General features: G+C 40.3%; 1 protein-coding gene across 3 annotated transcripts in view; it reads right to left on the minus strand.

Annotated features, from left to right (window-relative positions):
• Positions 1 to 14,071, minus strand: part of ADHFE1 (alcohol dehydrogenase iron containing 1) — a 41,305-nt gene that overhangs the window by 6,914 nt on the left and 20,320 nt on the right. For all 3 annotated transcript variants that reach the window (XM_066378943.1, XM_066378942.1, XM_066378941.1), the window contains 3 exons: positions 11,353 to 11,431; positions 10,324 to 10,420; positions 7,636 to 7,793 (listed from right to left, as the gene is read on the minus strand). In XM_066378943.1, the coding sequence (XP_066235040.1) occupies positions 7,636 to 7,793; positions 10,324 to 10,420; positions 11,353 to 11,431 (334 nt within the window). The remainder of the gene's footprint in view (positions 1 to 7,635; positions 7,794 to 10,323; positions 10,421 to 11,352; positions 11,432 to 14,071) is intronic.

The following is a 14,071-nucleotide window of genomic DNA, read 5'->3' on the forward strand; positions in this document are numbered from 1 at the left end:
CCCATAAAGCTTTATTTTATTTTTCAATGACAGTTTATATTCAATATTATTTTGCATTAGTTTCAAGTGTACAGCATGGTGGTTAGACAGCCATATACTTTCAAAATATTTAAAGTGCCTACCTGGCCCCGGCTGGTGGACTCAGTTGTAGAGCATCAGCCCGCCATGTGGATGTGCTGGGTTCGATTCCCAGTCAGGGCACACAAGAGAAGCACTCATCTGCTTCTCCACACCCCTCCCCCCTTGCTTCTGTCTTTCTCTCTCTCTCTCTCCCTTTCCTGCAGTCATGGCTCAATTGGAGTGTGTTGGTCCTGGGTGCTGAGGATGCTCCATGGCCTCTGCCTCAGGTGCTAAGAAAAGCTCAGTTGGAGCAACAAAGCAATACCTCAGATCAGCAGAACATCGCTCCCTAGTGGGCTTGCTGGTTGGATACCAGTCAGGGCACGTGCAGGGGTCTGTCTCTGCCTCCCCTCCTCTCACTGAATTAAAAAATATAATAAAATAAAGTGCCTACCTGCCTGGCCTGTTGGCTCAGTGGTAGACTGTTGGCCTGGCATGTGGCTGTCCTGGGTTCAATTCCCAGTCAGGGCACACAGGAGAAGCGACTGTTTGCCTCTCCACTCCTCCCTCTCCCTCTCTCTTCCCGTCCCACAGCCATGGTTTGAGCACAATTGGCCCCAGGCGCTGAGAATGGCTCCATGGAGCCTCAGCCACTGGTGCTAAAAATAGCTTGGTTGTGATAATGGCTCCAGATGGGCAGAGCATCGGTCCCAGACGTGGGTCACTGGGTGGATCCCAGTCAGGATGCATGCTGGAATCTGTCTATCTCCCCTCCTCTTTCTTGGAAAAGAAGGAAAAAAAATAAAGTGCCTACTTGGCACTACACTATACACTACTATAGTCATTACAATATTATTGACTACATTCTCTATGCTATACAGATTTCAAAAGCCTTATGTCTGGCATAACTGTCCTTGTCTTATGCCCTGCCAATAGCCTTTTGTCCAAATGTACAGAACTAAGCCAGCCTTGGGCAAAAAACCCTCCTATAATGACCAAACTACATTGGTGAGCAACCTCACCAGTTCTGTGTAAGAACACTATACCAGGCCTGTGCAGCCAAAGAAAACAGAAGCAGTTTGTTCCTAACTTGAAAGAATGTATATTCTGCCTGTCTAGGTAGCTCAGTTGGTTAGTGTGTCATCCTGATATACCAAGGTTTCAGGTTCAATCCCCGGACTCTCCAATGACTTTGCATTGCAATTAGAACAAAACCATAGCCTCTAATGCAGGGGTCGGGAACCTTTTTGGCTGAGAGAGCCACGAACACCATATATTTTAAAATGTAATTTCATGAGAGCCATACAATGACCCGTGTACGTTAAACATTATCCAATAAAAATTTGGTGTTGTCCCGGAGGACAGCTGTGATTGGCTCCAGCCACCCGCAACCATGAACATCAGCGGTAGGAAATGAATGGATTGTAATACATGAGAATGTTTTATATTTTTAATGTTACTATTTTTTTTTATTAAAGATTTGTCTGTGAGCCAGATGCAGCCATCAAAAGAGCCACATCTGGCTCGTGAGCCATAGGTTCCCGACCCCTGCTCTAATGCCACCCTATCTGGCCCAGGTTCTCACCCCAGCCCCAACTCTTCTCTCATCAACCCATCTCACTTAGACCCATGTCCCCATTCAGTCCTATGACAATGCTGATCTTCACCCTGGCACAAGGCCCTTCCCCTGGACCTGGAGTGCTTCTTCCAGATCCCCTCTTGACTGCCAGAGGCTTTCTCTGACCACCTCAGGTGGAGTTCCCTCAATATTGTCCTGTGTGAAATCACCCAGGCTTTCCTCCTGACCACTACCCATTATTTAAAATGATTTTACTTGTATTTTATAGATTTGGTTAGATGTCTAAGGTCCGTCTTTCCTCAATGGAATGAAAGCTTCATAAGAAAGGGACAGGACTTTGTTTTCTTCCTCACTGTATCCTAATGAATTGTATATCGTAAGACTCTACTAAGTATTTTTCTGGTAAAAGAAAAAAATGAAAAGAAGAAAGGATTTATAAAAAATTAACTCAAAATGAATCTAAATGTAAGAGCTAAACCTTTCAATTCTTAGAAGAAAATAGAAGAAAATCTTCATGATATTGGATTTGGCCATGGTTTCTTGGATGATACCAAAAGCACAGGCAACAACAAAATCCCCCCAGATAAACTGGACTACATTAAAATCATAAACTTTTATGCATCACAGGACAATATCGAGAGAATAAAAAGATAACTAATAGAATGGGAAAAATATTTGCAAGTTAGATATCTGATAAGGAAGTAATATCCAGAATATATAAATAATTGCTATAACTCAACAACAAAATACCCCAGACAACTCAATTCAAAAATAGGCAAAAGAAGAAAAAAAAAGAATTAAAATAGGCAATGGACTTGAATAGACATTTCTCCAAGGAAGACATATAAATAGCCAATAAGTTCATGGAAAAATGCTCAACATCATTAGTCATTAGGGAAAGGACAAGTTAAAACCAAAATGAATTTCACTCACCCGCTAGAATGGCTATCAAAAAAATAAAATAAAATAAAATAAAAAAGAAAAGAAAAAAAGAAAAGAACAAGTGTTTAATAAATATTAGATGTGAAGAAACTGGAAACCTTGTGCATTGTTGGTGGGAATATGAAATGGTGTAGCCACTGTGGAAAAGTTTGGCAGTTTCTCAAAAAAGTTAAACATAGAATTACCATGTGACTCAACAATGCTATTCCTAGATATACCCAAATAAATTGAAATCAGGGACTAAAACAGGCCAATGTTTCTAGCAGCACTATTCACAATAGCTAAGAGGTGAAATCAACCGAAGTGTCTATCTACAGAGGAATGAATAAGCAAAATATGGTATATTCACACAATAGAATATTAGCCATAAAAAGGAATAAAATTCTAAAACATTGAAGACATTATGCTAAGTGAAATAGGGCAAAAAAAAAAAGACAAATATTTTATAATTCCACTTACATGAGGTACCTAAAATAGGCCAATTCATAAAGACAGAAAGTAGAATAGAGGTTACCATGGGCTGGGGAAAGGGGACAAAGGGGACAATGGTAATATTATTTACCATTAAGCAAGAGTAGAGCTTCTATTTGGGATGATAAAATAGTTCTGGAAATGGACAGTGGTAATGGTTGCACAAGATTGTAAATGTACTTAATGGCATAAATTGTATATTTTAAAATGGTTAAAATAGTTTTTTGTTAGGTATATTTTACCACTGTTAAAAAAATAATTTAAAAAAAGGAAAAATGGATGGACAGATGGGAGAGGATGGGGGCAATGCTGACGAGTGTAGGTGAAGCCAAGGTAACATTGTACATGCCAGCAAATCTTTCAGAGACTCTAAAGAATGTTGAAAATCTATAGCAGGGGTCGGGAACCTATGGCTCGTGAGCCAGATGTAGCTCTTTGGATGGCTGCATCTGGCTCGCAGACAAATCTTTAATAAAAAAAATAATAACATTAAAAATATAAAACATTCTCGGCCCTGGCCAGTTGGCTCAGCGGTAGAGCGTCGGCCTGGCGTGCGGGGGACCCGGGTTTGGTTCCCGGCCAGGGCACATAGGAGAAGCGCCCATTTGCTTCTCCACCCCCACCCCCTCCTTCCTCTCTGTCTCTCTCTTCCCCTCCCGCAGCCAAGGCTCCATTGGAGCAAAGATGGCCCGGGCGCTGGGGATGGCTCCTTGGCCTCTGCCCCAGGCGCTAGAGTGGCTCTGGTCGCGACAGAGCGATGCCCTGGAGGGGCAGAGCATCGCCCCCTGGTGGGCAGAGCATTGCCCCTGGTGGGCGTGCTGGGTGGATCCTGGTCGGGTGCATGCGGGAGTCTGTCTGACTGTCTCTCCCCGTTTCTAGCTTCAGAAAAATACAAAAAAAAAAAAAAAATAAAATAAAATAAAATAAAATATTCTCATGTATTACAATCCATTCATTTCCTACCACTCATGTTCATGGTTGCGGGTGGCTGGAGCCAATCACAGCTGTCCTCCAGGACAACACCAAATTTTTATTGAATAATACATAAGGTACATGGGTTGTTGTATAGCTCTCATGGAATTACATTTTAAAATATGTGGCATTCATGGCTCTCTCAGCCAAAAAGGTTCCTGACCCCTGAACTAAAGCAAGGCAGAGACTTGTTCCCGGTGACCTGTGGATACCTTTGTGGCAGGGTCAAGAACTGAAGTTCAGCATTTGCTATGAAGACTGCCAGCTCATTATTCTGTTTCTTAATGGAGAGAGTCTTATTGGATGAGCTGAAAGACCCTTAACATGATCTTCCTTGTCACTGGTGAAGTGCTTCAGGACTTCCTGAAGTATTGTACTTCAGTCCAAGCTGAGCTGAGTTTCTCTTTCAGATTTCTAATCCCCAATGACTGGTTCAATGGGGCAAAGACAAAGTCTGCAATATATCTCTACACACCATCGATGCTATATAAAAGCTAAACTCTCAAAACTAAGATGTGTCTTCAATGTGCTATTATTTATAGACGTGTAAGACTGAAGGACAACTGATTAACATGGGCACTGAAATAAATCCAGACTACTACTTTTAGCACATTCATAAAATAACATTTCAGCTGGCCTGTCTGCCAGGGAATGGAAGTGCTCATTTTGGTAGACAGCTCTCTTCAGTAATGAAATGTTTTGATTTGGAATGTAAATGTTTTTTTCCAGAGGTTTCAGAAATCCAGCTTGGAAGATTAATTTATTCTTGTCCACTCCCTTCACAACACGGCTGCGGCGGTTGGGGGCCTCCGCACACAGTGCTGCTATTTGCCACTGCCAGTATGAGCCGTGGTGTTTGGTCAAGAATACTGGCCTGCTTGTTCCTTCCAGAGAAAACCGATCCCTCATTGCTGAACATAAAAGGAGCTTTATCAAATGTCAACTACATGAAATAACGTGGGTTTTTTTTGCAGGAACGAATATACCCCTTTACTGCCTAGATTAGCAAGCCGCACATGTAAAATTCTGAAGTTGCCACAGCATTCCTGTAAAATGTTCATTGTTGCAAAACAAAACAAAACACATACTTTTTCATTTGCAAGACAAACTTATTTCTAAGATTCCTTCTAAGGTTCTATGAATATACTCCTCTCTATTTATATCCATATATACCTATATTTATATATTTATCTATATCTATCTATATATATCACATATATGACATTTATATCTATATCTTTATACATATTTACCTATACAATATCAATATATCTATATATCTGTATCTCTCTATATATATCACATATATGACATTGATTTCAAATGTGATAGTTAATTCCAATCAACTATGTTTCTAACATGATCAAAAGAGAAAAAGGCAGCATACATGTTGGGGCTGCTTTATGAACGTAGCTCAAGGGAACCCTACTTTATGAACATGACTTGGATTCCAAAGATTCAATTTACCTTGACTCTTTTATGAAGTGAAGAAATTAGCTTTGTCTAGTTAAGGGTTTGCTATCTGTATTTCCCAGTATGGCATGTTCACTGAGTCATTCAGAATGATACCTAATTAACTTGCTATTTTAGTGGATAGCCTCAAATGTTCATCTGGAACAGTTTCTGAAAGTGGAAGTCTGAGCACAGTAGAATTAAAACTAAATACTTGCCAATGTGTCCTGATAGCTAGAAGATGTATTGCCACCAGCAATTAAGTGGCCAAGAATATTGTGCAGTTTTATTTGAAAACCATGGATACCATTCATAGAGGTTGACAATCAAATATTCCCAAACACTTTTGTAGGCTACACAAGCAGAAATTTTTAGAGGAGCCCTTACAGAATTGACACTGTCACTGAGACCACACTCTACGAGCCAGAGCTACATCAAAACCGTGATGACCATTTGGTCTCTGGTGTCCCTGGACAGGCTTTTATGGTTCTTTGTCATTGGTTAGTTCTATTAAATCTAAGGAAACTTCTCAATAAGTTACCACCATTCAGCGATTAAGCTCATTGGACAGAAGGTCTAGGAGGAGAGGGTTGCAGGTATGTGTTCATTTAACATGTTTACTAGCCCATGCTAGATGCAATAGAGGATAGATGACCAAAACAGACAGGTTCCTGCCTTCATGGAACTTACAGTCTAGTATGTTTGGATAAAATAACTGGGATGGTCATATTTTTTGGCCAGTTAATCCCTTGAACTTGTGGGTTAGAACCAGGAGTTTGTGAGTTAGCCTAGGAGCTTTGTTACATTTTGAGACTCTTCTTTTTCTCATTCATTTATATTTTTAGATGCAATAGAATCCACTGACCCTCAGTCTAAATCAGGGAAACTGACAGCCCATGGCCACATTTGGTTTGTACATTGGGAAATGAGGGAATTTAACACAAACATCCAGACTGTGGATTTTTCTTGAAAATGGAAAGTTCTACCCACACTGGGATCCGAATTTCTACTTGGACATAATAAACTGTAGATGAAAAGCGACTTAGCCAATGAAATAAGCCATGCACTGTCCAGTTCACCAAAGTACCCACTACTAGCTATTGTCTCAGATTACTTTGTTCATTGCTATTACCTCCCTGGCTCCGATGGACATGAGTGAACCCATACGAAATTGCTGAGGTCTTCAACATTCTAAGCATTTGCTAAGTGGGGAAGAAGCTCGTGGGGGGCCCTTGCTTAACTGGAGTAGGGCGAGCAGTGTGAGTGGATATCCTAGCTGTTGACTCTGTTCCCATTTCAGGGACAGACCCATGAATATCTCTGGATAGACATGCCTTATCTTCCTGTCCTTGCAGTGTTTAAACAAGCCTTGCTTTTCCCATTTTGGACAGGAGGACTGAAGGAGCACTCGGCCTGGGGAGCATGGTGTCCTCACACACTGAGCACTTGCGGCTCTGGCTCTACTTTAGGGCTTTGGCCTGTTAGGTTCTGAGGCTATAGCACAAGGGTATCTGATCCTAAACAGAAGAGAGGTCCAATGAAGAATAAACTCTCTCCATGAGAACCTCGGGAAGGAAACTCTACATCTATTATAATTCTTCTACCAAATAAAGGATGGCAGCTTACTTTAAGTTCTTTAGCAACATGTAAATAAATGAAATAAGACCCAAAGTGATAGAGATATGTATATTATATACATATATAAAATATACAATCTCCCAAATATGTTAAAAAGTGATTTTGTAGTAGTCTTAATTTATAGGCCATTTCTATTCTTCACAAAGTTGTAGGAATCTGTAATTATAATGGAAAACAAAGTTAGTGGCTCTTTTACAGGGGATTCTTAAGAGAACAGAAATGGAGAAAAGGGAGGTTCTGCCATACCTCACTATAAATGTGGTTGTTTTTGCCTTGAATTTCTGTAAAGGCTCTCTTTGGTTATGTCATAAAAGTATCACACATGCCACAGTTTATGGAAGAATTTAAAGGTGAGGGAGCCTCGAACTCCTTCCCTGGGGAAGGGGAGAGCATTCTGGTGTAGAGGAGACCTTAGAGCTGCAGGAGGAGCCCTGGGTTTTCATCTCCCCCAGCACATCCCAAGTGGACCATGGCTTTCCTGCAGCTTCCTGAAGGGAGTGAAGATGCACTGGGTCTCTTACCTGGGGCAGTGTTCCTTTCACTAATGCGGGGATATCAGCCTTGGAGTAACCAATGGCAGCTAGGCCATCATCAACATCCAGATCGAATAAAAGTTTCCGGAGTGTGTCGGCCAAAACAGGCCCAGCATCTGCGGTCCTGGCAGTGCGACTGTTGGCTCCTAGAAGATACAAAGCGCTAACTGTAGACAGAGAAGAGGAAGCTGGCCCTGGGTGTAATTCAGTCACACGATAGCTGATATATAACCTACTGCTGGTTCCCTGACACGGAGGACAAGGGCACCAATATGCCTCCACATGGAGGCTGGCCCAGCGGGCAGCCCCACAGAAGACAGATGGGCCAAGCCAGTGCAGAGAACTTGGCTGGGGCAGCTAACCCAGCTCTCACCTTTCCAAGGGGCTGCTTGCCTCATGTGGGGGTGGGAAGACAAGGAACAGAGCCAAGAAAAGAGGCACAGGAAGGAGACCAAGAAAGAAGGCTAGTGTTTTGATGAGGAAGAAGGAGCATTTGTAGCAGAAAACATAGTTTATGTAACTTGTAAGACTTGGAATTTGCTGACATCTAGAGGTATTACATGTTTCTCACAGCAGCATCTAAGGAAAAGACAAACCCTTTACAAAAACACTTTGTGATATAAGGATTTATCCCTAACATTAACTGCCAAAAAGGAAGATGACAAAAAAGAATTATGTGTGGCCAGTGAAGGAAGTATTTCTTCTCTATAGCTATAAGTTTTTATTTTGGATACTGTTACCAATGGGCAAAGTAGGTTCCTCTAAATAAATATTACAGAATTAGTCAGACAGAACCAAGAACATGAAGACTCTCAGGAAAGTTTTTAAATACATAGATGATAATGATATTAGTGAAGGGGCAGGAAGGTTGCCAAGGGTTGGAGATTTGAAAGGGCAGAATTATTTGAAAGAGCACAATTAATAATTAACACATGACATCACAGAGACATCAATCTGGAAGAGCCAGGGAGTTTTGCCCTTAGTAGGGGTAGCAGTGAAAGTCCCCAGATGAAGGGAACTGATCCCCAAACCTTAGCACCTTGACCCCATCTATTCTAGTTGATCACATTCTCTACCTGGAAGTAAAGCACTTTACCAATGGAATGTAGCATTAGTTATTATCCAAAATGCCTCATGTTGTCCTCCAAGTCCACTTTCTCTGTATTGCTCAAAAGGAGACTAGAATGTATGCTTCACTTCTCTACTAAAGCACATTAAGCCAGTTTTAACCTCTCTTCTAGGACAGTGAGAACTGCTTTAGTAATCCAGGAAAAAAAAAAATAGAACCAGATATGGGGCTGGTTGGTGGAGCAGCTGAATAGAAGGTAAACTTTGCTTGATAAGACCATTCTATATTACAGCACAGCCGCTAAAATATGGAGTAGGTGGAGCGGCAACACATGATACGAGGCTTATGATATTTTTTTCTTGGGATTGCTGCCATAAACCACATCATCAAAACCTCTGGGTTTTCCTATAAACTGTTTTTAGAAAAAAAGAGAGGGTAGAAAGAGAATACATAGTTATAAAGCTAAAAAAACCTAAGATTGCTTAGGGAATCAAAACATTAATGGCTAAGAATAGAATAATATTAAACAAAATTTCTGATGCAAGAAGAATGAATTCGTGGGTTCTTTTGGCTTGGGTTTTGTCTAATACAGAAATCGCTTTCTCAGTAACTTTGTTGGTTGTGTGGAATGTTAGCTGTAAATTCTCTAAGATTTTCCCATTCAGTATCCATTTAACTCTACTCTTTGGGATCCTGCCCATTTACACTGTTTGCATATTTACAAAGGCATCTGAGTCGTAACAAATGGCCGAACAACATTCCTAGTCCCAAAGGGAAAAGGGGCACAAGATCCTTGGTAAATGTGGCATCACACTTCCAGCAGCACGTGCCCCGGACTTCTTTCAGGAACATTCCCAGCACATCACCTGGAACTCGGCGGAACACAAGAGTCAGAATGTGAGAGAGCCATGCGAGTGAAGTGGCCCGCGGAAGGATGTCTGTGGGTCGGCCCTACCTTCTTGGAAACAATCTGAGGGCTGGTGCTGGAGAAAAACAATAAAGTTCTCTTTTTGGCCTTTCCCTTCCTACCCCAAGCGCTTGTAGCGGAATAAGATGTTTGCAAAGTTAATTATCTTTACTTTAAAAAGTCCTCATCTTTGAAAAATACCAAAAATGTACTTAGCTATCCTGAATATAATTTTTTTTTTCTTATAAGGTGCAAAAGACATGTTTGGAATCTTGTTACAGACATTACTTACTCTAGAGAGCAGTAGCATTTCTTCTTTGGGGGTCTTTTTATACAGCTTCTAGTTGTTTAGATAATTGGGAATTAACATTCATTTTATTACCTGGTAAACATACCAAAAACCATTTATAACATTTGTAGTATGTACGGAGTCTCACTTTCCTTGGGGATAAAAACTGGAACTATAGTTACTCCAAACTTAACATAAATGGTATCTGGTTCCATTTCATTGTTAACGGACTATTAGAAACAAAATTATAGAATTTTAGAACTAGATGGGACTTTGAGCAGGTCAGTGACAAGTTATTAAACTATCTCAAAGCAACATTTTTAGTATTATCCTTTATGGTTTATCTTCAGAAGCAAACCTAGGAAATGCTCCACCTATGTGGGTCACGGAATTACGAGTGACAGTTCATACCCAATATTTCTGCTGTTTCCAGGTGCCGCTCAGGAAACATCTGTGCCGTGAAAGTGAACACCGCTGGGGAGGTGAGCACCACAGAAAGGCCATGAGGCTAGGGAGAAACGAAACACGGTGAATGCTGGGCAAACCTGGTCTTCAACCTGCATGCTCTAGATCAGGGGTAGTCAACCTTTTTATACCTACCACCCACTTTTGTATCTCTGTTAGTAGTAAAATTTTCTAACCGCCCACCAGTTCCACAGTAATGGTGATTTATAAAGTAGGGAAATAACTTTACTTTATAAAATTTATAAAGCAGAGTTACAGTAAGTTAAAGCATATAATAATTACCAAGTACTTTATGTCGGATTTTCGCTAAGTTTGGCAGAATAAATCTTTTTTTTTTTTTTTTGTATTTCTCTGAAGCCAGAAATGGGGAGAGACAGTCAGACAGACTCCTGCATGCGCCCGACCGGGATCCACCTGGCACGCCCACCAGGGGTGATGCTCTGCCCACCAGGGGGCGATGCTCTGCCCCTCCGGGGCGTCACTCTGCCGTGACCAGAGCCACTCTAGCGCCTGGGGCAGAGGCCAAGGAGCCATCCCCAGCGCCCGGGGCCATCTTTGCTCCAATGGAGCCTTGGCTGCGGGAGGGGAAGAGAGAGACAGAGAGGAAGGAGTGGGGGGGGGTGGAGAAGCAAATGGGCGCTTCTCCTATGTGCCCTGGCCGGGAATCGAACCCGGGTCCCCCGCACACCAGGCCGACGCTCTACCGCTGAGCCAACAGGCCAGGGCCAGAATAAATCTTTATAAAACAACTTTCTATAGTTAAATCTATCTTTTTATTTATACTTTGGTTGCTCTGCTACCGCCCACCATGAAAGCTGGAACGCCCACTAGTGGGAAGTAGGGACCAGGTTGACTACCACTGCTCTAGATGTTAAATTGCTTTACCTTGTATTCCAGGCAATCAAGGATTGGCAAATACATTATAGCGGTTGCAAGGAATATATGATTTAATCAAAGAATTTGTTATGATTTTACCACCAATGGGTGATCCACATTATAATCCTTTGCTTTATATGTCTTCACTAAGCCTGAAATTGGGTAAGACATTCCATGGCTGGAAAAGAAAGAAGGTCTTTATGTGACATACAGATACCAAAAATTCAAGTTATACAAAGATTCTCTTACCAGACAGCCATTTACAGTCTCTTTATCTCATAAAATTATGCATTCTGTTTTCTGTGCTATAAGGACATATTGTTATACACTTGGTATTTGGTGTTATTCTTAACAGAACCTCTGAAATATTCAATTTCAAATGTTCATAAAACTGTATGCCATTAAAATGTGTTGATGTAGAAGACTCTCCCCACCTCATAATCTTGAAGAAATTGAGAATTCACTTTGAAGTTTCTTTAATAAATTTCAGAACATGCATTTTCAATCTTACTCTGCACTATTTTGGCAATGTGTTCCTGCACAAGCTGACTATGTCAGTGGGAGTTTTGTGAACCAATATGTGCTGCATTAGACATGCAATTTTGACCCGCCAGTGATCTGTGCCACCAATAATTGATACATCCTTTTGAATCTCATGTGCTAATGGAGTTGAATCATAAATGATTAGTCTCCAGTAGTTGGCAAACTCATTAGTGAACAGAGCCAAATATCAACAGTACAACAATTGAAATTTCTTTTGAGAGCCAAATTTTTTAAACTAAAACTATATAGGTAGGTACATTGTTATTAACTTAATTAGGGTACTCCTAAACTGGCCTTTGAGCCACACCAAGGGGCCAAAGAGCCACATGTGCCTCGTGAGCCGCGGTTTGCTGACCACTGGTCTAGTCTGTAAGACTTTTTTTTTTTTTTTTTGTTCATTTGGTTTTTTTGTTTTAATTTTTATTTATTCATTTTAGAGAGGAGAGAGAGTGAGAGAGAGAGAGAGAGAGAGAGAGAGAGAGAGAGAGAGAAAGAGGAGAGAGAGACAGGGGGGAGGAGCTGGAAGCATCAACTCCCATATGTGCCTTGACCAGGAAAGCCCAGGGTTTCGAACCGGCGACCTCAGCATTTCCAGGTCAACGCTTTATCCACTGAGCCACCACAGGTCAGGCAAGTCTGAAAGACTTTCAAGAATTGGCACCATAGTTTTTATCTGTGGGAGTTTTGGGGGTTGTTTTAATGGAAAAACTCTATATCCTCTTGAATTCTTAATGAACAAATAGGATAATATTATAGCTTAATAGGTGACTCAGAAGATATACATTGTGAGAAGTTAGTGTAGTTACAATTAACATATTAAAATAAAATGTTTTATAGTAGTAAAATGGTCTGTAAATTTATTAATGTAGATAATTGGATGACTTTGTGCTTATTCACCAAACAATTTACAATTCACAGACAGATGAAATATTTTGTGAACTGTATGATTATCTATTCCCACCCCCCCAAAAGGTTCCCCTTGCCTATAATCTGAGGCAGGTCAGAGGTTTGGGTCCTCTGAGTTGTTGGGTACTTGGGAATGTGTTTACCTTTCTTGGGCTCCAGAGCATTCAGAAAATTATTGTTTAGTGTGTTTTCACAAAGTGAAAGGCTTCATGTACCTCTCTAATGATAGCTAATATTTTTGTTTAATTTCTTTTAACAGTTATGTTCTTTGTAAAAAAATTAAAATAATCCATAATCCTGTTCCCTCAAGATGACCATTACAGAGTATTTCCTTCTAGTCTTCTTATACATATCTTTAATTTAGGACTATAAATTTAGACAATGCATTTGTTACTTAATATTCTTTGTAAATGTTTTCCCATGTCGTTTTGTATTCTTCAAAAACATTATTTTTAATAGCCTCATTTTTTTATTGTTTGATTACTGCCCTTGAGTTAGCCATCCCCAAATTGTTGGAAATTTAAATTGTTTCCAAATTTTTCAATTATAAATAACACTAAAGTGATTATCCATATAAGGACATCCTTTGATCATAGAATTATTTTTTTAGCCTATATTTCTAGAAGTAAAATTAGTGGGACAAAGGGTAAATTCATTTTTCAAACTTTGGAGGGATTTTGCTCATTTGGCTTTTTAAAAAGGTGTGACAATCTGAGCTCCTCTTGGCAGCAGAATTGGGGAGGGGTGACCATTTATTTTATTGTACTCTCCCTAGCAAAGGCCTATTCCTAACTCTCAGTATTTGCTGGTATTCAATTTTAAGGCAATCTACCAATAAAGTTCTGATCAAAAAGATTAAATCTGAGCTATTGGCAAAGATTCTGATCTCTATTTTTGTGAGAGATTAGAAGAAAAAAATGTGCATTTGAGTTTTTAAAGATCCATGACACATGGTGAGAATGTGGAGCTATCAGAACCCTCACCCACTGCTGGCAGGAATGTAAAATGGTGCAGCCGCTGTGAAGAGTCTGGAAGTGCCTCAAAACTTAAACACGGAATTAACAGCAGTTCCACTTTGAGTTATGTAATCAGTAAAAATGAGAACGTGTCCATACAAAAATGTACGTGAATGCTCACAGCAGCATTATTCATAACAGCCAAAAAGTGGATACAACTCAAATGTCCAGCAGCTAATGAATGGATAAATGAAATGTGTTATATCCATACATGGACTGTTATCGACAATAAAGGAATGAAGTGCTGATACTGCATGAATAAACCATGGAAACATTATGCTAAATGAAAGAAACCAGACACAAAAGGCCAGATATTATTTAATCCTATTTGTATGAAATGTCCAGAATAGACA

The sequence above is a fragment of the Saccopteryx leptura genome, chromosome 3 (genome assembly GCF_036850995.1).
Source record: "Saccopteryx leptura isolate mSacLep1 chromosome 3, mSacLep1_pri_phased_curated, whole genome shotgun sequence".
Lineage (NCBI taxonomy): Eukaryota > Metazoa > Chordata > Mammalia > Chiroptera > Emballonuridae > Saccopteryx > Saccopteryx leptura.